The 23,633-nt window shown below is 38.1% G+C and overlaps 1 protein-coding gene across 6 annotated transcripts in view; it reads left to right on the top strand.

Annotated features, from left to right (window-relative positions):
* MLLT3 (MLLT3 super elongation complex subunit) overlaps window positions 1-23,633 on the top strand; it is a 162,248-nt gene that overhangs the window by 95,987 nt on the left and 42,628 nt on the right. For 3 of the 6 annotated variants that reach the window (XM_051642871.1, XM_051642868.1, XM_051642867.1), the window contains exons 8-11: window positions 5,027-5,159; window positions 6,634-6,733; window positions 9,860-9,931; window positions 11,180-11,251. In XM_051642871.1, coding sequence (XP_051498831.1) covers window positions 5,027-5,159; window positions 6,634-6,733; window positions 9,860-9,931; window positions 11,180-11,251 — 377 coding nt within the window. Of the gene's footprint in view, window positions 1-5,026; window positions 5,160-6,633; window positions 6,734-9,859; window positions 9,932-11,179; window positions 11,252-17,672; window positions 18,659-23,633 lie in introns of those variants that run through there. The other 3 variants (XM_051642869.1, XM_051642870.1, XM_051642872.1) reach the window with 3 other exon arrangements.

The raw sequence follows: 23,633 nt of genomic DNA, 5'->3' as shown, positions 1-23,633 counted from the left end.
ATTATGAAAATGCTTTAGTGCCTCAGGAAGGCTGTTTTTAAACAAGCTGCGTTCCTTTGTGTGGCTGGTACCGGTTTTCTGATGTGTCCTGGCAGCATTACTCCAGAAGAAAAAAACGAGCTAAAATTAAATGTGGATGAAGAATGGCTTCACTTTTTATCTAAGGCTAAACAGAACCCCTTCTTGCTGAAACCCTATTTTTGCTCTCATTAAAACCTCACCAGTTTTGTGGACTGTCTATTACAAACCAAAAGCTTTGGATACCCATTCCTTATCTGTCACCTAATGTTGGGCAAAAACCTGTTGACTTAGTCTTTCTTCTAAGCAAGCTGGATCCATCCATTGCTTCTGAGTTATGTAAGACATACCGCAGATTGTCTCTCAGTTTCTTGTACCTCCTTATGAAAAGGTGGGCAATCCTCTGATGATAACAGCTTTCATGTACAAGTGGTATATTTGTCTTCTCTTCCTTACCACAGTAAACAGAGATTACTGCTTCTTTCTGGGAGTTCCAGTTAGCTAAATCATAGAATCGTAGAATCATAGAATCTTAGAGGTTGGAAGGGACCTCAAAGATCATCTAGTCCAACCCCCCCTGCTAGAGCAGGGTCACCTAGAGCACATCACACAAGAACGCATCCAGGTGGGTTTTGAATGTCTCCAGTGAAGGAGACTCCACAACCTCCCTGGGCAGCCTGTTCCAGTGCTCTGTCACTCTCACAGTAAAAAAATTTTTTCGCATATTCACCTTGAACCTCCTATGCTCCAATTTCCACCCATTACCCCTTGTCCTATCACTGGTCATCACTGAGAAAAGCCTAACTCCATCTCCCTGACACTCACCCTTTACGTATTTGTAAACATTAATGAGGTCACCCCTCAGTCTCCTTTTCTCCAAGCTAAAGAGACCCAGCTCCCTCAGCCTCTCCTCATAAGGGAGATGTTCTACTCCCTTAATCATCTTTGTAGCTCTGCGCTGGACTCTCTCAAGCAGATCCCTGTCCTTCTTGAACTGAGGGGCCCAGAACTGGACACAATACTCCAGATGCGGCCTCACCAATGCAGAATAGAGGGGGAGGAGAACCTCTCTTGACCTACTAACCACACCCTTTCTAATGCACCCCAGGATGCCGTTGGCCTTCTTGGCCACAAGGGCACATTGCTGGCTCATGGTCATCCTCCTGTCTACCAGGATTCCCAGGTCCCTCTCTCCTACACTGCTCTCCAGCAGGTCAGCCCCCAACCTGTACTGGTGTATGACATTTTTCTTCCCCAAATGCCAAACTCTACACTTCCCCTTGTTGAACTTCATCATGTTTCTCCCCGCCCAACTCTCCAGCCTGTCTAAGTCCCTCTGAATGGCAGCACAGCCTTCTGGTGTGTCGGCCACTCCTCCCAGCTTAGTGTCATCAGCAAACTTGCTGAGGGTACATTCTGTGCCCTCATCCAGGTCGTTGATGAAGATGTTGAACAACACCGGTCCCAGTACCGACCCCTGAGGGACTCCACTGGTCACACACCTCCAACCAGATTCTGCCCCATTGACTACAACTCTCTGACTTCTTCCTTTCAACCAGTTCTTGATCCATCTCACTACCTGATCACCAAACCCATACCTGATCAACTTATCTACAAGGATGCTGTGGGAGACGGTGTCAAAATGCTTTACTGAAATCAAGGTATACCACATCTACCGCTCTACCATCATCTATCCACCTAGTAATTTCCTCATAGAAGGCTATGAGGTTAGTCAAACATGATTTACCCTTGATAAAACCATGCTGACTGCTCCTGATGACCCCCATATCCTTGATATGCCTGGAGATAGTGCCAAGGACAAGTTGTTCCATCACCTTTCCAGGGATGGAGGTGAGGCTGACCAGTCTATAGTTACCCAGGTCCTCCTTCTTGCCCTTCTTGTAGACTGGTGTGACATTTGCTATCCTCCAGTCCTCAGGCACCTCTCCTGTTACCCATGACTTACCGAAGATGATGGAGAGTGGCCTAGCAATGACCTCCGCCAGCTCCCTCAGCACCCTTGGGTGCATTTCATCCGGACCCATCGATTTATGGATGTCCAGATTACTCAGCTGATCCCTAACCCAATCCTCATCTACTGTGGCAAACTCCTCCTCTATCTTGACTTCTTCTGGGGCTAAATGCTCAGGTCATGCATTTGTATATTGAAGGAACAAAGTGCCATGCATACTGTGGCATGTACCCACTTTATGTTATGCTTTGGTCAGAACCCATGGCATTTTCCTTAACCAGAAGTTACTTGCCAGGACTATTGTTCATTTTCTATTGCATTCAAGCTCCAGTGCTCAGTCAAGTGTCAGAAAACCACAGCATGAACTCCTTCTACCCCTGTTTGGATAAGCAGTGGGCTAGCCTAAGGTTCTTTAAGTTCTTCTGCCCTTGGGGCTTACTCTGAAAAATTCTGTTTCCCAAGACCGCTTCGTCTTGGCAAGCTCCTAGTTTTCAGTTTCTCCTTAACTGTTCTGACCCTTTAGGAGATAGCAACTGCTCATACCCTTTAAAATGTTGTAATGGAAATTTAAGTCATGTGCTAGCAAAGAGCAAAAGATTAACAGTGACATTGCTCTCAGTGCTAGAAAGAAAAGACCTGAAAAACAATGCTTTGCTGATTGTTAGGGAAGTCTATGGAAAAAGGTAGCTAGCTGGATACAAAATGCTTATTCGAAGTCACAGTCATGGTCCTACATTTAGTGAAAACTTCTCTGAATGACAGGTTTTTCAGTATCTGTGGGGCTGTCAGTGATGGGTATGTCTCAGATGTCCAAGTTCCTTTTTCTCCAAGAAAGAGGAATAAGCCTGTTAGCAACTTGAGACTGGACTGCCTGATTGTCTGAGAACACTGCAAGGGAGAATCAGGGGATAAAATGGCTGTCTGCTCTACTTGGAAAAAGGAGATAGGCAAGAATAATAAATTGACTTAGGCTTGGGAGAGAAGGCTGTGTAGGGATCATAAAAAATGTGTTCTGGTTTTTCTTCTGCTTCCATTTAATAATAAAATCAAGGACTGATGTTTTGAGTGACTTAAGCTACCAGTTTCTGTGTTGGGGAGATATATGCTGGTGTTTTATGTGAGATCTGCTATTCATATGACATATTAAATTTCATTACAAAATTAGGTTTTGGTTGATTAATTTACCTTTCCTCCCACTGGCTGTTTCCTCTGTTCTCTCATCATGAGTCCTTTCATCTGTCCTTTACCAAGTCTTTTCTGTAGTTTTCTTTCTCCTATGTGTTGTGGAGGAGAGATGCATGTGTTCTCAGAAGCTGACTTTGGCCTTAGATGTAGAAGGAGACTCGTCTGCTTTCAGTGCAAAGAAACCAACTTCAGCTGAACTTCGGTGGTGGTTGTTAATGTCTTTGCCCAGTAAGGTGTTTATTACTGCTCCTATTAAAAGCTGAGGAATGAGTAATTACCCTCTTTCAAGGGTCAGGTGATGAGATAATCAGTCAGATTACAAGATAACATTTGCAAATACCTGAGTGTTTTCTGCCCAAGACCCAAATAGGGACACAAAAGAGAGCACAGATGAGCTGCTTTTGTAGATCAGCAGTGGTTGCGTGGACAAGAAACACTTCAGTTTAGCTCCCGTTTACATGTCATCTGTTGAAATGTCTGGCTGGCTAGGAATTTGCCCATCAGCACCATTCGTGCTTCTTTCCAGCTGAGCTTAAGGTGTAAAAACAGTGAAAAGGAACCACTGATCTGAACCTGCTCAAATTGGCCCAATTTACTAAAGTTCTAGAACAGCCTTCGTGACAAATAATTATCAACTTCAGCTGTGAAGTCATTCACACAAAACTAGGCAAAATGCCTGTGACCTAAGCCTTTCTTCATCTGGAATACTCCATAATGTGATTCCTCCCATTAAGGAAACACCCCCTCTGTTAGCAATGTGACCCTGACAGACAAGGTGTCTGTCTTCTCTTCTGACAGTGATCAGGGATTGGCACTCCTTGACTCAGTTTCCCCATTAGGAAATAGGGAGTTGCAAGCTTAATCTCCCTTTGAAGAGCACTTAAGCTTGCTTGGTGAACCTTAATAGTAATGGCCCTTACTGTAGGGCCATCATTGCTTCTACTTGCTGCTGTGTCTCAAAAGTGCTCAAGGCAGTACTTCTGAGTAAAGTGCCCTGTATCAGCATTGCTTCCTTCCCTTTTCTGAGCTGCTTTTCCCCATTCTGATTTCAAGCAGCTGTAGTTTTACAATTCCCAGGTATGTTAAACATACTCCTTTTCCTGTAGCTGTCTTTTACAGCATTATAGAATAAAAGCAAACAAAAATCCCAAACTGGATGTAATGCAATTTTATGAGCAAGTCAAGCTTTGTACTTTCTGTTGATTCAGGAAAAGATACAGCATAGTGGTGTGTGGGATTGAGGTACTTTTATGTATGAGTGTTGGCACAATGTTTGCTTGACCTGAAATTGACCCTGAAATAAATAGAACAGCTAAAGCTAAATACATAAAAAACAGGAAGACAAAGACTGCCTTGGCCAGAATGACTTTTTCAGACTCTGCTTCTCAATACATGGATCAACTTAACAAATACGCTATTAATTACTGATCAGTATGTCCGTGTAGATCTTCACCTGCATATAAGTACCCTTTGAGAAAGCAAAAATGCTAAAACCCAGCAATGCAAAAGAATCTTGCTTCCAATAATAATACAGTGATTGTCAGTTTCTTCTGACATGGCAGTATTTTATTTACTTGAGCAATTGTGCAAACACTTGAACATGAGTGACTTCACTGCCATGAGTAGATCTGTTGGAGTGGACTGAGTTGCTCCTCTGAGTAAATGATTAAGGGGTAAGTCCCTGAAGCATAAGCCCCCAGTGCATTGCTTCATTTTTTCAATGTTTAAGACTCTCCCCTCCCAACACAGTGTGGAGTGAGTAATTTTCTATCATCTACAAAGCTGGATGCATTGCCTGGAACACCAACATGTGAACTTCATTTGTGTATTTTATTGTCTCTGTTGTTTCAGGTCCATTGAGGTCTATAATGAAAGGTCTGCGTTCCGATGATAATGAAGATGAATCAGATGAAGCAGATGAGAATGACAATGATTCAGAGTTGGAACGACCTATAAAAACACGAGGAGGAAGCAGGAGTCACAGGTGAGTGGCTTTTAATAGCCTGGTGTCTAAGACATTGTGCTTGTTAGTAGTAGGGTGATGTCTAATGTTCTCAAAGAGCGAGGAGTAGCAAACAGGCAGAGAATTCACTCTCTTTTTAATAAATATGCATGTAAAAATGCCGCTTTTAAAAACTCTCAGAATTAGCCATTCCAAATCAAAACTGTTTCTGTACTAATCTCTACAGTTATGATGAACCTCATTGATTCAATGTTCCTTGGTGTCATGCCATTGTGACTTCAGGGCAGTAGCAATAATTTTATTTCATTTATGCCAGAGATTAAGTGCTTTCAATTGCTGGATGAGTTATTCTGTGCATAGTGTCTCATTTTCAAAATCTCTGCTTATCAATTTTAGATTAGGTTGTTGGATCAGAATCAATGAAATTTGAATTGCAAGTAATTTCTGTACTGCATGTGCAGAAACATGTAAAAGGACAGATAGAAGCTAAAGCAAGCACCTGTGACAGAAATTACTTTTTTAGAAAAAGCTTATGCATCCTAGCTGCAATCTTAAACAGGGATTCCAGAAATTATGTACTATTCAGGCAGCTTCAAGCTGCATCCAAATATTGTTAAAAGTTATAGAAAACCTCCAAGTCTGTCTCAAACCTTTTCATAGTGGGATTTGTTGTGAGTCCACAGCACCTGAGTGCCAGTCTCAGCTACTGCTTAAATGGGAGGTGAACAGGAAGACATTACTGAATGTGAGGTGCTTCCTTGGTGCCCTTTAGCTGCTGGAATCAAGGAGAAAAAGACAATGATGACTAGCAGTTTGAGAATTTGTTTGTTTCAGTGATTGTGTGAAGGATTGTCTCAAGCTCAACTTATCTCTAAGTGTGGAGATTTTGTTTCATTATTTTTTTTAGCAAAACCTAAAGGCTAATACTTATCTATGCTATTTTTATCCCAAATAACTTTTTTTTTTCTTCCAACAATAAATATTTCTTGTTGTTCCTAAGTAAATGAAAGGTGACACTGACTAGGAGCCTAGTTTTTTCATGTGGCTTCTCCTGAAATACTCCATTTAAAAATCTTAGCCAGGAAAAAGAGTGTTGTTTATGACAAAAAGTTTTCAGTGGAGCACTTGTCCAAGTGGGAAGTACAGCTGCTTAGAAAGCTTTCAGAAGCTTTTCCTTGCTCCCAGTGGCTGTGAGCTGAAATACAGACTTGCTGCATTTGGGAACAGCAGTTAATATCCTAAATAATTTAACCTTTTCTGTAATGTTAGCTGCTGCTAGCAGATGTCATCTCAGCCAAGTGCAGGCAGACAGCCTTGTTCTCCATGCTATGCAAAGATTTTTCCAGAGAGCTGCCCTGTTCTCCATGTGACTTTGATTAACAATGACTTGCTTAAGGAGGGGTCATTCTTAGTGTCCTACCTCAAAATGCAAGCTCAGTTCATCCCTGTTAACAGCCCTTTGGAGCTGTAAACTCTTGGCTCTGTTTTTACATAGGGTTAGTCTGAGTGATGGCAGTGACAGCGACAGCAGTTCAGCTTCCTCACCACTACACCATGAACCAGCACCACCCTTACTGAAAACCAACAACAACCAGGTAAAGTGAGGATTCATAGATGAAGTCCTGGGGAGCTGATAAAAAATTCTCATAACTTCAGTGAAGTTGCTTAATCTGTAAAGTGAAATAAGAGCTTTTTGTCATGAGAATTATTTTTTTTTTTACAAGTACTGTAGACCAAAGTAATGTGTTTATGAGTATTTGAAGAAATGTGTCCTTTTTTTATTAGTTTTGTAAGGTAAACAATGCAAATTGACTTTACAGCAGCAGTCATACAATTGACACAGGTTTAGATTTGTATTAGTAGTAGACAGTTGGTATCAAGAGGCTCATTCTGCAGAGTTTATTAATTCATCTCTTCCCCTCTCCCCCCACCAGTGTTTATCTAGGAGATACTATTTTTTTTACTTCACTAGAAGACACTATGGTTTTTACTTCACTATCAGAGTATTTGTTCCATATCCGCTAGAGGAAGCATTATTATTTTTGAAGTAGGAAAGCTGAGTAGTTCTGTTTTTCAGAGAAAAGAAGTTAAATAATCTAGGGTTACAAAATATATCAGGGACAAATGAGAATTAGAGTTTGGGAGTTACATCATCCCCAGTCACCAATTAAAGTAAGGTTCTCTAAATATAAAATTAAACATAAAAGCTGATACTCTTTTTTTAAAAAAATCCATTATTTTAAAAATATTTCATTTGTCACTTATTCTAAATTCACTCCCAGTGTCAGTTGGATCACACACAAAGCAGTAATGAAATTTACTTACTGGCAATAAATCACTGCTTACAGTACTGTTACAGTCAGAATAGTGTCTACCTGTATTAACAAAGGTTTGTGGTTTTGTTAGTGAATTTTATGGACAAGTCTTTCCTATATCTCTTAGGTTAACTGCTGCAATTACCTGGCAGAAACGGTTTACTTGTCGTTGTTTTTCTAATAAGGTTTCCAGTACAAGGTTACTGATAGTGCAAACCCAAAACATTATTTGTTGGTTAATACAGTAAGGGGGGGAGGAGAAAACTAAGGAGTAATTTGTGCACAGAGTGAGGAAGTAGATTCCATGTCCAGAATGCATTCTTATTATCCACCAGAAACTCTGTTGGCTTTTCTAAGTTATCTGTAAAAAAAGTTACAAGGTCTTAAAGCGGAGTCTTTTGGGGAAAAAAACAAACTATAAAGATAAAAAAATACTCTATTTACTGAAGGCATATGCACAGGGAAAATAAAACACCTATCAATGGCTGGTTGTTTCATGAAAACTAACTTCTACAGAGGCAATGTAATTGTTAAGTAATTGTAGGTCTCAGTATCAGCAGCGCACTCAGTCACATCTTTCATGTTTCTTTCACCTTCAGTGATCTAAGAGAAGGCTTACCTGCACATTTAGACACTCCAAACAATAGTAATGCGCCAGCTAAAATGGAATGTCATGTACCTTCTTCCATTTTTATAATTGAGCTGAATACCAAAAATTTAGAGAAGCATTACAAGAATTAAAGTTGTATGCACCACAGCCACATTTGAAATCTCTGTGTTAGCATTTTGCTGCTTGCCACAACAGTGCTTTTGACTGATGAAATCAGGCTTGTATTGACTTAAGTCCATTCATAGAACTAGAGGTGTAAGATAGAGTTAATACTTCTATATAGTTCCTCAGATGTGATTAGTGCTGTCTCTCATCTAAACAAGAGTGCTTAAGACATTAGATTTCAGAAACATATCAAGAGCATTGTAAGGAAGCCACTTCAAATATACTGTGCCCTTGCTAAAGTTCTATTTGAAAACAATATTCTTCCATTAAAAACAAGAGAAACATCTAAAAGGTACTGGATCTGTGCCTAGAGGTCTGTGCTTCATCAAAACGAGACTTGTTCTTCCACTGGCCTACACAGCAGTAACCCCAGGGGGTGCTGAATTGAAGAACTGGGATTTTTTCTTCCAGAAGTATGTTTTGCTTTCTGGCCATGTGGCACTCTTGGCCAAGTAAATCCATAGGTAAAGTTAACTCAGGCCTGCAGTCGCTTTCTATATACAGGCCTGCCTCCTGTATTCTTTTGGTGCTGGTCACCTTGGGAGCACACAGGCAATGTTAGTAATGTAAGCCAAGGGAAGTAGAAATGAGAGGGAACTTCAAGAAAACTGTTACTGAGGCTTCTTTCAAGTCTAGAAGACTTACTTTTACATGCCTTGTTTCCTTGTTTTATGTGCTGAGTTTTGTCTTGTGTTGTGACAATCCAGTGTGGGTTTGGAGATGTTCATGCTAGTGTTGTTAGTCTTACAGTGAAATGTGAAACAAAATCTCCCAGAATCTGTGATAATTTATTTTCCTTTGATATTTTTCAGCAGAACCGATAATATTCCAGATTAGGAATGGCTTGGTGATTTATTTGTTTTTTAAATTTCAAACTTCAAAAAGTGTGTGTTGTGTGTGAAAAAAAATTGGAAGAACAGTCATCAGTTTTGTTTCCCCAAAATGGTGCTTGCTTTAGTCCTAAAATTTTCATTAAGCACAGTGTTCTGCTGCCTGTGGACGTGTTCTTGACTGTCCTTCAGTCCTGGTTGAAGCATTCTTGGTTTGTATATGTGGTAGTAAATGGCTTTGTATGGCATTGGAGGAAGGGTACCATGTAAATGCAAGAGAAATTACTGTCAAATGATGTTTGGGAGTGTTTTGCAATTAAAACACATGGTTTCATTTCAAAGACTGTGTTTCAAAATCTGTATTGTAGATTAAAAGAGACAGCATAGGGGAAGCAAAGAAAAGGAAAAATATATGGATTATGTGACATTTCAAAGGTCCTGGAGAGTACCTCAGCATCATTTTTTATTTGCAAAATCAGACCTCTTATCCTACTAGCATGCTAAAGATACAAAGAAGTGTTGAGAAAGCTTTAAATGTTATATAAATAATTATCTTAAGGACTAATAATATAAATATCACCTCATTCCAGCAGCTCAGCATTTTCTGCTGTAAGCTGCTTTTTAATGAAGAGTATGAGTAAGTTGTATGTAGACTGAAGAATTAAAAGCTAAGTTTTGAGTTTTGATTACCTTTTCTCCAAATGTTAAATTCCTTATGTTGTTAACTGATAGCAGAATTTTTCATATGTAATTGTATCCAATGATGCATTTAATTTTTACAGGATTTTCTTTATTTTCCAGATTTTAGAAGTGAAAAGTCCAATAAAGCAAAACAAATCTGATAAACAAATAAAGAATGGGGATTGTGATAAGGTAAAATGAGAATGAAGGAAATTAGACCAGAATGTAATATTGTATTTACAATACACCAGTGTTTGTTACAGAATGAAATTTGTACATCTTTGCTTTGGGTTCCTTTAGATGCAGATCTTTCTTTTTCTGTAATTCTTTCTTGTGTCCTGTTTTGAAAGCGTTTTTCTTCTCTTTAGTTCTTGTGGTGATTTGGCAAATGTCACCAGTTGGGAACCTGCCATCTAATATATTACCTGCTCTCCACCATGAGTTTGCATCGTGCTTCCTAGATTAAGTGACCATTTTTGAAGAGAAGAATTCACAGCTGTATTTGTAGCCAATCAGTCAATTGAAAAAACATATTTTCCAGAATCTGTTCTGAGGGCTGTGCCTCAGGAAGTGGCAATTTGATTTAACATGTTAACTAGTTAATGACATGAAGCAACACTTACCATTTAACACTAAGAGAGACAGTTTTGTTCAAAATCATGTCAGCTGGCAACGGGTAAGATCTCTTAAGAGCTTGTGTGGGTGTACATAGCACAGTTTCCCAGTGTGGATAAGTTCCCCTGAAGGTTCATATTTTAAAGGTATTAGCATGAACTTTGTGATAATGTGAGACAGGAGACCAGAATTTCGGTGTATGTTGCTAGATTTTCAGTGACCTGATCCATACACTTTTTGGTTTCTTAAGCTGGATACCGTATCTCTCTCTGTTTAAATGGAAAAAAAGGTTTTTGATAGCTCAGGCTGGAAGAGAAAGTAATTGCTGCATGGAGAGGTAGGACATATTTCACATCCCAGAAAGGATGGTGGAATTTGCCATTGGATTAATCTTACTTGATCTTTCTCCCCTTATATTCTTGACACAGAAAATTAATTACATTGTTTTAAAGAAAAAGAGGGGTTTCACTGTGAGCCTGTGTGTTTGGATCTTATGTGAAAAGGTGGGAGAGATATTTCTTAAATAAGCTGTTATGGCATCCCCAGTCTATTTGTCACTTTTTGCTACAGTTGAAATATAGAGATTATCTTCTACAGCACCTGATAAGATTTTCATCCACATGCAATATCTAAAAAAGCTGATAAAAATTTGTGTTGGGTTGTATTAAGCTAGACAAAGCCAGAATACTAAATTAGAAAATTTAGCTTAAGTAAGATTTAAAATAAAAGTTCAGTTTTTATTGGTTCTGAAAACATCTGAAGTTTTTGAACTACATAGCTATGACTTAATTAACAAGTTGTTTATGGGGGGGGATTTGTTTCTAGGCATATCTCGATGAACTAGTAGAGCTCCACAGAAGATTAATGACATTGAGAGAAAGACATGTACTGCAGCAGGTGAGGAGCACTCTCATGCAATATCACAGTGTGCTCACTGACATTGTGAAGTCACATCTATTTTTAATAGTCTTCAAGCCTGTATAAGGCATATACAGCTCATTACCACTTTCAGTGCAGTGTAGGGGATTTTTACTCATACTTTAAATTGTGATGTCAAACTAAATGGCAAATTAAGAAAAAGTCCAAGCTAAATTTTTCACCAATTCATTGTTATGTTTCTCAACATACTGTTATCAATAATTATAAAAACAGGATGGGAGAACTGATACAGCTGTACACTATTTTAAAGATAAAAATCTTGTTGCTTTTTCCTAAAAATGACTAGCCTTTTCTCAGAAACAGTTAAAGATGTTTTCTACAGCAAACAGAAAACATGGAATTCAAAGCAAAACTCACTTTGGACAAGAACACAATGTATTATTTGAGTCTTCTGAAGTAATGGAAGGAGTCAAATATGAAAATGTGCAAACCATGAACGCTTCGGATTTATTGAAAGGTTATGTGATAATAAGAATAAAGAACAGTATTTGTTTTGGGCTCCATTGTCAGGTACCATTGGATTACAAATTGTGAAGTTTGATCAATAAGCACTCTTAACAAAGTAGATGTCATTGTAGCACAGGTGATTTTATTATATCTAGTGCAATTATGTGCCAGCTGTGGACATGTTGTAAAGAGGGAAATTTTAGTACTTCTAAAATGATTGTGATCACTCATGAAATTTCTCAACACTCAGATAAGTGTGTTAAAAATATTTTTGAAGTCCCAGCATTAATCTGTTTATTAGTTCAGGGTCAATATTTTGAGTAAAGGTGAGTACACAATTGAGAAGTCAGTGAAAAGGAAGACTTTGATTAAGGATATTCTTAGAGAAATGCTGATAACTTTGTCAGATTTCATAAATTAGGACAGAAAATTATGCATATTGGTTATCATTCATATTTAATGTACTGTTGTTTCCCAAGTTCCCCTCTGTCTGCAAAGGCAACTAAAGCACACTTTCAGAATGGTGGCAAGGCATATTTTTATCTACATTGGGAAATTACTATGCAGGAGGCAAAAATGTAGGAATTGCAACACCCTCTCCACATTACATTGGTCTTTAATTCTTTAAGTGTTCACATGAAAAGTGAATCTGAAAAAGCCAGTATGTTGTAAATTTATTCCCTAGCTTGCTTCCTAAGCACTTAACTGCCCCAGTTATTCACATCATAGTTTTTTAATGGTTTAACTTCTGGTAGACCTGTCTAGCCAGTATTGGGCACTATCAGTATAGATCTGCACCACTGACCTAGCCCACCATAAATCCCATCTTTCTCTGGAGCTCTGTTGACACCCTGCAGAGCATAGACTTAGTTGGCCTCAAGTGAAATTTTGAAAAATTTCCTCAAAAACTTCTGCAAAACAAAGATAAAAGCAAGCAGGAAACATTTTTTTTCCCCGTGAGGATGGCCAACAGTGGAACAGGATGATTAGCTGGATTTATGGACAGACTGCAGGCTAGGACAGTGGTACGATTCTGTGCTGATGGCTGGTAATTGTGTAATACTGGCTAGAGATCTACCAGTATTCAATGGAAAAACAAGTTATTTACCTGTTTTCTCTCAGTCATTTTGCACTAGCAAGTGGTCTATGCTGTTACAAAACAAATAATGCAGTTTAGTTTTAAAGCTTTAATCCCATAATATTCTGCAGTTCATTATTTGTTATGGTTTTATCAGTTTACAGAAGTGTGTTGGCAGTATTGAATAGATAACTTGCAGATAATCAGTGCATCTCTGCCTTACAAATAAACTGCCATCTCATCCTGTAGGTCCTTACTGCTTTGCAGCTATGTAGCTATTATGAAATACTTCCAGTGAGTACCAAAATAAAAAGAGTACAGAACTGGGAAAGTTTTTAGGAATTAACATGAAAATTCTAGATCAAGAAATACAAGTATGTTCAGACTATATGAGGTACAAAGGTCAGGAGAGCAAGGGATAAATCTGTGGTGTTTACTACAGGAAAAGGGATTGAGTGCAAAAAACATGCAACTATAAATAGGTGCAAGAGTTACAAAGGTGATGTTGACGTGGAGTGGTAGTGGAGTTCTGTGTTCCTGAGTGGTGATTGTAATTTCTTTAATTTATGTCGAGGCAGATAATAACATCTTGCACATGTCATAGTCTGCTACGTACTGACTTTTAAGGAATTTTTAGAGAAGGAACTTGAAAGACAAGGATAAAAACACTGGTCATTCAAAAGAGCTGGATTTTGAAACTTGCACTGAGGGATGTGAAAAGAGGAGGACAGGTTTCTGCAGTCTCAGTTGTTACCAAGGCTGTAGGCATGACAGCAAAGAGGGAATGCATCTCAGTTGGAAATGAGAAACATATCTGTTTGAGAATGTGGCTCTTTCCTAAGAGAGCCTTTTCACTTTGTAAAAGGAAGCTGAAATAAATCTACAAAATACAGTGAGGAGGCATGAGAGATGTGATACTGAACTACAAATGCCTGCATACTTAGCTAAGTAGTCCTGATGGAAAATTATAGTTGTGGATATATAAAAATTGCCCAAGAGGGAGAATGCTGGTAAAAAGAGTATTTGACCAAGAAGTTAGTCCTGTGAGAATCACCTGAAAAAAATTTATGGTAATATTGGACCGTGGGTAGGCAGATACTGGTCTGAAATTACATTGAAGAAAATATTAAAAAAATTTCCCACCTCTTTTACTGTAAAGAAAGGGTTTGGAATTTGCAGTGATGAGGCACTTTTTGTTTACTTGTTTGTTTGAGGTTTTTTGGGTTTTCTTCTAACTCTGTGATTTCCAGTGAAATAGGTAGGGATAACTGAGTCTGCAATCAGGTGTTAATGCTACATGTCCCATATACTTAAACTTGGCTGTCTAAAGCTGTGTTTCTGACTGCATTTTCAATGCGGAGGATGTTAGCATGACCCCATGGAAGGCAACAAGATTTCTGGTAAGACTTCACCTCTTACTATGAGGCATCAAGTCATATCTTCAGCTGGTGAAAAAATCTCCTTAAAGCCAGTGCACTAGACAGCACAGGCATAAGGAGGAAGAAACTGGGAGTATGCAGCACTGCTGAAGATTACATTGCTCTTGTCCACAAGGTGCTTAACTTCAGGTGGCAACTGTCTTCTGAGCAAGGTGCAGCTTGCTGTTCTGGAAACCATCAGATGACCTAAAAGCCTTCATAAACTGAAAAATTGCTATGTCATAGTTACACTTTGTCTTCCTTAAACACACACACTCGTTTGGTTGTTTAAAGGCAAGTAAATAGTTGTACTAGATAGGTAATGATGAAACTGATCTGGAGAGACATGATGTAAACAGAGGTGTACATTACTGCAGAATAGCAAAGCTTACTATAGCAGGAACACATGGGGTATTTTGTTCTTTGAAGCCCGAGCTCTCAGAATAAAACATTTTAATGCTGTGTTTTTAATATCATAATGGTCAGACTTCCTGGCAACTAATCTCAACCTTTTATTCTAAAGTATTTCTAAATAGCAGAAGGATGTGTATGCTAATACTGTAAGTCATTATTTTCTCGTTGACTGGCATACACACAGATGTTTTTCATTGAGCTGTCTGGGTTTATCTTTATACATTTCTGTACATTCATTAAAATTTTTGGGATTCATTTCAGTCTGATTTACAAGGTGTCCTGATATAGTGGCTATATTTCTTGATGAGTGGATGATGGGTAGGTTTTAAATGTTTATAATTTTCCTTGGCCTAGAGTTTAAAAGCCCAAGCAGAACCTGATCAATAAAAGTGCTTATCAGTGTTTTAAAGTATACAATGCTGTTTAAAAACACATGTGGTAACACTTCCATGTAATCTTTATTTCTAAAAACACATACATTGCTGAGGGGGTTATGAGGGGTGCTATTCTTCCACCATAACACAAGGAAGCTTTAGACAGAATTGTTCAATGTAGCTACATCTTCCTGGCTTCAACTTCTGTAAATGCCTTGTGCAGTCATCTGACACAGTGGATATTTGGAGAGATACCAAGCCTGAGACTAGATTTCTAACTTTACAAAAGGAGTCTGGATTGATTCCTTAGCTTTTCTCTTAGATGAAGCTCAAGAGAGTGTAAAAAATGAGAACGTTAACATATATAAAAGTTTTCTTCTGATAACAATCAGTTTTGTCCCATTTGATTATTTTTCCTCTATGTTAATTGAATAATGGTAGGAGATGGAAAAGTGTTACAAGAATCTGTGAATCAACAAGTGGACAAATGAAGTGGGCAATTTTACATTAAAAATTCCCATATGGAAAAAAAAGCCTAGAGGCCCAGATTTAAATGAGGTGTTGAAAAGAGCAGGTTTGTTCCTAAATAATTCCACAGTTTTGCACAGCTGCAAATTAAGATAAACAGATTTTACTTCTATATTTTTTCAACCTGGGAAATAGGAAGTGATTGGAAAGGGAGATTTTTGCTGTAACAAGCATTTCCCTTGTTATTTTATCTGGTTTCCATTCTGTTTAATCCACCCTGAGCTGTGTCATCCCATGCCTGACAATACACATGAAGTTATTTCATTTGTCATAGTCTCTTCTTGTCTGGTCTGAGGAGGAAAAAACATCATAGGGAGGAGAACATTATAAAAAAATTATTTTAATTCTTCTGAGTTGGTGTATTCCTACCAGATTAGTAATTTTAAGGTATGTTCTGTAAACCATGTGTTCCTATGTATGTATCTCCTGCAGCTGTTGAGGAGTAACAGTCAGAATAATAAGCCTCAAACAAGCAAGGAATATCTAGCAGCAGCATTCCAATGGCAGTGTTTGTGTAAGCCCTAGAAGAACTAAATGGGTTTCAAATTGAAGGGTGCAAGCAGGACATTGAGCCTAGCCTCAGTGCTATAGAAGGGATGGTTGGAAACAGACTGAGCCAGAAAGGCAATGTTCTGTCAGTCCAGGACACTACCTAGAGGACCCCTTCAGTACTGGGTGCCTTTCTGCATACTCATTTGGGATGTCTCTCTATTGGAATGAAACAGCTCATAAGAGATTTATAGCCATAGTGTGTTTGTACTGTGTTAGCCCTATCTAAGAAATAATGCTTTGGCTTTCCAAGATGTGGAATGGGTTTTTTAGTTAGGTGCAGTTAGGGCTTAACATATCTGTAGTTACTTTTTACAGCAATTGAGTATGTGTTGAGTGTGACCACTCTTTAAAAATGTGGATTACCACTCAGAGACTAATAACATCAAACCTGCAGAAAGGCGCAAGTTAAGTGTGTAATGTTGGTTTCTCAGAATCAGAGAATGGTTGGGGTTGGAAGGAATGTCTAGAGGTCATGTGGACTGACCTCTTCCTGTTCAAGCAGGGACACGTAGAGGCAGTTACCCAGAACTGTGTCCAGATGACTTTTGAATATCTCCAAGAATGGAGACCCCACAATCTCCCAGGCAACCTTCACCAATGTTTGGTCACCCTCACAAGAAAAAGTGTTTCCTGATGTTCAGAGAGAACCTTCTGTATTTCAGTTTGTTCCCAGTGTTCCCAATTCTGTCACTGGGCACCCCTGAGAAGGAGCCTCTGCTTTCTTTGCACCTTCTCTTCAGATATTTGTACACATTGGGAACAACTGCCCTGAGCCTTCTCCAGGCTGAAGAATCCCAGCTCTGTCAGCCTGTTCTCATAGGAGAGATGTTTTAGTCCCTATTCTTCTGAAGAACTCCTAACAGTTCTTCTCTTTCCTGTTTGAATGAAAGCTGTTATTATAGACTAAATAGTCATCAGATGTGATCTTTTGCCATTGGGAGGAATCTTTCATAGTTGATTTGGTTTAAAGAAATTATATGTCTGTTATTCAAGAAGTAACTGCTAGTTTGTGAACTAGCAGTTGGTAAGAAAGCTCTTGAATACTTTTTTTCTTTGATCTTCTATGAGGATTGATTTATTTCCTTTGCTTTCAGAAAGGCTTATGCCAATTATTTTCCAAAGTAACCTGCTTAGCAGCTATGCACACAGTACATATTCCAAGCAGAGATCTGCCTGAGTTTTTAAAATTTGTTTCAGCTTGGGCTGGGTGGGGGAGGAGATTGTTGCTCTTTTTTACTTCTTTTTTCTTCTTCTTTTGTTTAAAGCCTGGTATACGTTCTTTCAATATTTGAAAAATATATTCTCAATGGTAATGTTTGCTGGAGCAGCAGATGGGTAGGCTGGCATTGTAGGTGATAGTAATCTAAAAACAAAAAATCAGAGGTGCTGTAGTCTGGGCCACAGTTCATGTCAGAAAGGAACTGAGTAATAAAGGTAATGGTTTAACCTGCAAGTGTTGGAGCTGTTAAGCTTGGTTTATGCCTTTGATATGTTAGTGGCATGTTAGTACATACAGCGGACATGTAAAACTGCTAAAATCTTCAACTGCATCTTTTCTTTCCTTTCAGATAGTAAATCTTATAGAAGAAACTGGACATTTTCATATCACAAATACAACCTTTGACTTTGATCTTTGCTCACTGGATAAAACCACAGTCCGTAAACTACAGAGTTATCTGGAAACATCTGGAATCTCCTGAGGATTCAACATCTGGCTGCATCAGAAACTGTTCTTTAAGTGAAACATTCAGAATGATGCAACCAAAATGGGGGTGGGGGAAAAAAAGCAATCCTCGTTAGCTTTATTTTTCCTTAAAGCCAGTCATCATCTCTTGATAAGGGAGAGGAAAAGTGACAAGACTCAAAGAATCACTCTTCTCAAAAAGAAAATGCTCTGAAAGAGTTTGCCTGGATAGCCTTGAAAAACAAACAAAATTACTTGGTCTTATTGAATGTGTATGGTATCATGTATCTCTCTGTGGTGTTCCAGCCCACAAGATGAATGCATGTTCAACACACTGCCTTATTACATAACTGATCTATTTATTATTATATACATGTATTCTAAAGTCAATGAGTCATTGAATGACACTACCAGATATTGCAAGTAGTGGGAACCCATATGTGCTCTTTTGATACAGTACTATCACAAGCCTAGTAACCTTACTCATGTTAAAATGCCACTACTTGCTGTCTTTCTCTAAAACACTACAGTCTTGCTTCCAGTTTTGCAGTTCCAGGAAACAAGACAGAAACTTGGGGATCAAGCTGTGGTCCTATATTTTATTTCCTGTCTCCAGAGCAGGTTGGGCCACAGCAGGTTGGACTGCAGCAGGTTGGACCACAGGTCCTTGATTCTATCATTTATTGATCTTGACCATGGTAGAAAATGCACCAAATAGGATCATATGACTTGCTGTCTAGCCTTAGTGAATAAAATAGTAGGACATTTAACAAAAAATGTTATGTATACTGTCCTGAATCCAGCATCTTTTGCAGTCTACATTCTTGTGTCTTTTTTGATGTTATAAAATTAAATATATGTAAGAGTGAAGGTTTTCTGCAGGATCATCATAGAAGAAGAAGTACTGGTCCTGTCTTCTAAGGAAATGTTGTAGAAAATTCTTAATTTGGAGCTATTTATTACTATGAGTTTCAACACTCTGCTGACAGTGTGACAGACTCACTTTTACCATAAAATTATTTACATAACATTTTTGTTTGTTAATATGGTCTGATTAGTTTGGTTTTGGTTTGTTTAGTTTTTTTTTTCTGTTTTGTTTTTTGTTTGTTTCTTGCTTTTTTTTTCTTGTTACAGTGCTAAACTAAAACCCTTCATTTGAAAAAAAACCAAACAACATTTTTACAGTTATGTGTTGGGATAAATACATATATGATGTATTGTATGTGTGGGTGTATATACACACACAGGCACCTGTATGTATGTGTATGCACACATGCATGTATGTTTTTTTTTCTAGATTTCAGTATCTGTTCAATAATCTGATTGTGTTTCCAGAAGAATTTATTTTCTTTAAAAATTAGTACTTTTTCACACCATCCATTGTTTCTTAAAATTAGGATCCTTGTTTATGCTTTATCAAGTGAGAGAATGTGTACTCAGTTTCACATCAAAGCTCCATGCTCTCATATTGCTGATGGTTTCTTGATTAAATCATTACTCTTCTATTAGAAGTTCAGATCTCCCAATGAAAAGAGAAAATAATTTTTAAAATACTTCTGGATGCAAAAGTTTATTCGGGTTTACCAGCCTTAAAAATACATCTTGTTTCTGGACAGGCCAGTATGTCATGTGAATACTTATATGCCACTTATAGTGTGTATGTGTAGAGCCAAACAGTAGTATCTGTATGACTTACTCTTTCATGCACACAGTTTGTGCAGCACTGTAAAACTAAATTCCTATTGGGGTTACTTCTTACTCAGATGCTAAATCTTAATGCTGTTTCTTTTAAGTCCAAAGAAAATTTTACACTTTACTCTTTTGAGAGAGTGGGGTATACATTAGGTTAGGAAGCTTTTTTCTTATTTAAAATGCTTGACCACACTCTGCAGGAAGTCATTTTCAGGCTTCCCAAGAATAAGTGTACTTTTTCAGTAATGTTATGACTCTTATTGATGATTGGCATGAAGCATACTTGAAGTATTATGTTCTTTTTAGTCCATGTTTTAATGTGCAATTGGGGTGTGAGGGGAGGAGGAATGGGAGTGTAATTTTGAAGATACTTTTGACAGGAGGCAGGTGATGGTGGGGAAAGGGAAGGGCTACATGTAAAGGGGATACACTTCAATTTTTATTCATTATTTTATATGAAAATGTTGGAAATCCAAAAGCAACTTTAAAAATATTTGGTCTACCAGTGTGTGTTCACCTTCATATCTTTTGGTTATACCAGATATATATGGAATTTTGTCCACTTGATTTTTCTAAGTTTTGTAGTTAAAAACTCACTGAGGTTCCAGAGGGGAAGAATCCCATAACACTTCTGGTATGGCTGTTGCACTGTTTTGTTAGAAGTGGTGAAATGAACAATTTTACCCTTAAAATATCAGATAAGCTTTATTATACACGGAGAACAGAGGTGGAAGAAAACAGAAAATAGGAGAGCAGGCATGAAAGGGAGATGACAGCAGTTACAGCATCAAGTTAGTGCTGAATTTCATGCAAATTATTGATCATCCTTAACCTCTTAAACTTTTAATTCAATGGGAGAGGGAAGAAAATAGACTGCAGTTCTCTGTGTGAGTGTGTTTTGACTTTTTCACAAAACTCTGATAGAGTTAGAGTTACTAAGTGTTGATTTAAATTAAAAAAATTAGCTATTTTCATCTAATTTTGTATGCATAAACAAAATAAATCCTTGTTCATTTAGTTTCAGTATTGATATTTCTCTTAAAGAAAGATATCCTTCCAAGCCTTTAATGTATGATAATGCTCATATACGAGCGTCGGTCTTTGGGATGGGTTGAAGTGCTTTGGCAATAAATGTTTTGCAGTTTTACTAAACATCAAGCTGTTTAAAGACAAAGTTAGTGAGAATTTGGATTAATTCCTTGACATGACCAGACAGGGAGGTTAGCACTAAGTTGCAATATCAAAAAAATAATTCTTGGCATAAATTAGTCACTGTTACTAGAACTGTAGGAGTATCCAATAGTAAGGCAGTTTTCATCTCACCACTGACTTCAGAAAGTGGATGGCCAGTTGGGTAGACAAGCTTTACTAACTTCTAGAAGTTTGAATCCACTGAGAGACTTTACAAAAATTTTAGTATCATCTGGATTTAAGGCCATCTTACTCCATTCTAAAGAGGAAGCTCAAAAAGGAGGAAGGGGCATGCACTGAAGTGAGGACAATCTTCCACAGTAAAACAAAAGGCATACAGTCTTCAGCTTTGGATTGTAAGAAATGGCAGATTATTTCTCTTTCATTTTCCTTGGTTGGATGCTTTTAGGTTAAGCCTATGCTTTCAATTTCAGAGGCAGAGTACACAGAGTACAGTGCAGGTGGAGAGCCCAGTGCATTTCTATTGAGGTTTCTTATAGTCTGGGTGAATCATATTATGAGTTCTTGGGTTTTGCCCCAGCCATTGTCCTTCTTTTACATTCTTTCAGTGAAAAAAAATATTTTCACAATCTAGTTTGGGTCCTTGACCCTTGCTTGCTAAGTATCATCTTGTTTTCTTAGAAGCTGTGCTAGTGTTTTGAGATCTCTCAAATCACCTGTTAATTTCAAGGCCCATTACTTGGTTTGCAAAATGAATGGGAAGGCTGTAGATTAGTATGAAGAAAAAATAGTTCTGTTTAGTTGTTGTGTGCATTAACTTAATCCAGACAGTGCTCTGGTAGTAGGATGTTTTCTTCATGCTGTCTGTTCATGCGCAAAAACCATCTTTTTGCTGCTTGCAGTTCAACAGCTGACAGCGTATCTTTTAGCAAAATCATTGCAGTCTATGGAGGGACTTGCTATTTTTGTGTTTGCTCATTGGTTCACTCATTTGCAGTTTGTTGTAGTGCAATGTGCTGAAATTGAGACTTACAGTGAAAATTCTGTACTTTCAGCCATTATGGACTTTCAGCCATAGCAGGAGATGCAAAAGTAAGCATTGCAAAACATGTCCTGAAATTTAGCAAGAGCAAGGCATGTGTTTTTGTGAGCCTCAGTGGTTTTCTTAATTACTAAGCAGTATACAGTAGAAGGTAGTGTACACCAGGAAGCTATTCTGTATATTATATGAAGAAACTTTACTGTTGGGTGTAAACAGGCTTGCACACAGATGATGGGGAGTAGAACATGTATCTGTAGTGATTTTGTTTGTGCTTGGGGGTTTAATTGGTGCCTTAACACAGCTAAACCAATGACATTTACAAGACTGACTCTGTGTCTGAGTTAGCAGATAAATTAACATCTGAGGACAATCACAGAAGGCCTTTACTGCTTGAGTAAATGCAAGAAGTGCAACATTACTGGACAGGAAGGAGGAGTATTACCATGGTGAGAACAATACCTTTTGGGGGAAAACTTTGGGGGGGAAAAAAGAGGCAAGAAGAAATCCCTTAGTAGCTGGATGTGGGTCCTTATGTTAACATGAGAATAGAGTTTGCTGGTCAGCAGTTCTGTCTGCTTTAAGATGTAGTGAGATCTTGCAGCTTCTTTGTTTTACTGCTGTAACAATGGTGTTTCTGACTTGATGAGAGAGAGATGTAATGCATCATCATACAAGAAAACCAACAGTCTTATGGTTTGAGATGCTGTTTAATGTTTGTTTGAGTATTGCATCTTATTTATAGTCTGTGAATTACCTCAGCCAGATTGATTCTACTGCAAAGTAATAATCTTTTATTTTTCATTTAATTTTTCCTGTCTGCAAATCTGAGAAAAGTCAACTGTAGGTCTGTAAATACAGCAGAAGATGTAGTTTCATATTCATTCAGTTTTATTCTGACTGGAAGTAACTGTTTCCTGAATGTTGCATCAAATGGGTCACACATTTTCCCATGTTCCTTCAGATAACTGCGCTGTAAAGCTGGAATTTCCATTAGTAATCTTTACCTTTCTCATCACAGTAAGGAATAAACTATTATCTGGTATCGTTGCTCACAGGGAGAAAGAATTTGACATCTGTGTGCTGTATAGGAAATAGTTTTGTGAAGGTGTAAGTTACATCTTTTTAGTAAAACCTAGAAATAAAGTCTTCCTGTCTAGGGGAGAAAAAGAAGGGAAAATCCCCTTACAATATTTTCACTCTAATAATGGTGGGGTTTTTTCCAAGTTATATTCTCCACTGAAATTGTTAAGCATCTAATGGCCAGTAGAGAGTCTGCATGCAAACCGTTAAGGATTCAAAGGTATTGAAAAGATAAATAAGTTGTATTAAGAGCCTGGCTGTGCAAGTAATAAGGTCATAATGCTGATACCACTTTCTGTGCAGGGCAGACATTCCTAACACATGTGGTTTGTGTATTCACATCTGAGTGGGTGGTCTAGAAAACACTGCTAAATGCTGCTTGAAGGCTTAGGTTTTAAGCAGTGCAAAGGAGACATGCAGGATAGCCTAAGCTAGCAGCATCCAGACTATACGAGATGAAGCTCTTATCTTTCAGCTTTCAAGAACAGTGAATTGCCTGTTTCTCCAAATATCTTATTTTTACTTTTTTTTTCAGCTCTATTAGTCCTCACTAAGAAGCTTCATGCTTGCTAGGAACATGGCTAGATTTGGGGTGGGTTTTTTTGATGTGGTTATTCCTTTCTTTGGACAGGGCATGAGAAGACAGAATTGGGACAGTAAAATAGTTGTCTTTTATTTTCTACTTTTAGCCAACAAATATAAGCCTCTGAAATGTTTTCCCTCAAGAATTATCTTATGTGTGGGAAGAAGTTAATACTGCTTTCACTTGTGTAACTTTTTGTTAGCATAGAGTCATAGAAAGTCTTAGGTTGGAAGGGACCTCTAAACGACATCTAGCCCAACCACCCTACCATAAGCAGGGACATCTCACATTAGACA

Source organism: Apus apus, chromosome Z (assembly GCF_020740795.1).
Source record: "Apus apus isolate bApuApu2 chromosome Z, bApuApu2.pri.cur, whole genome shotgun sequence".
In the NCBI taxonomy this organism is placed as follows: Eukaryota; Metazoa; Chordata; class Aves; order Apodiformes; family Apodidae; genus Apus; species Apus apus.
Note: the sequence above shows the minus strand (reverse complement) of the source record. Positions and strands in the feature narration are given on the sequence as shown.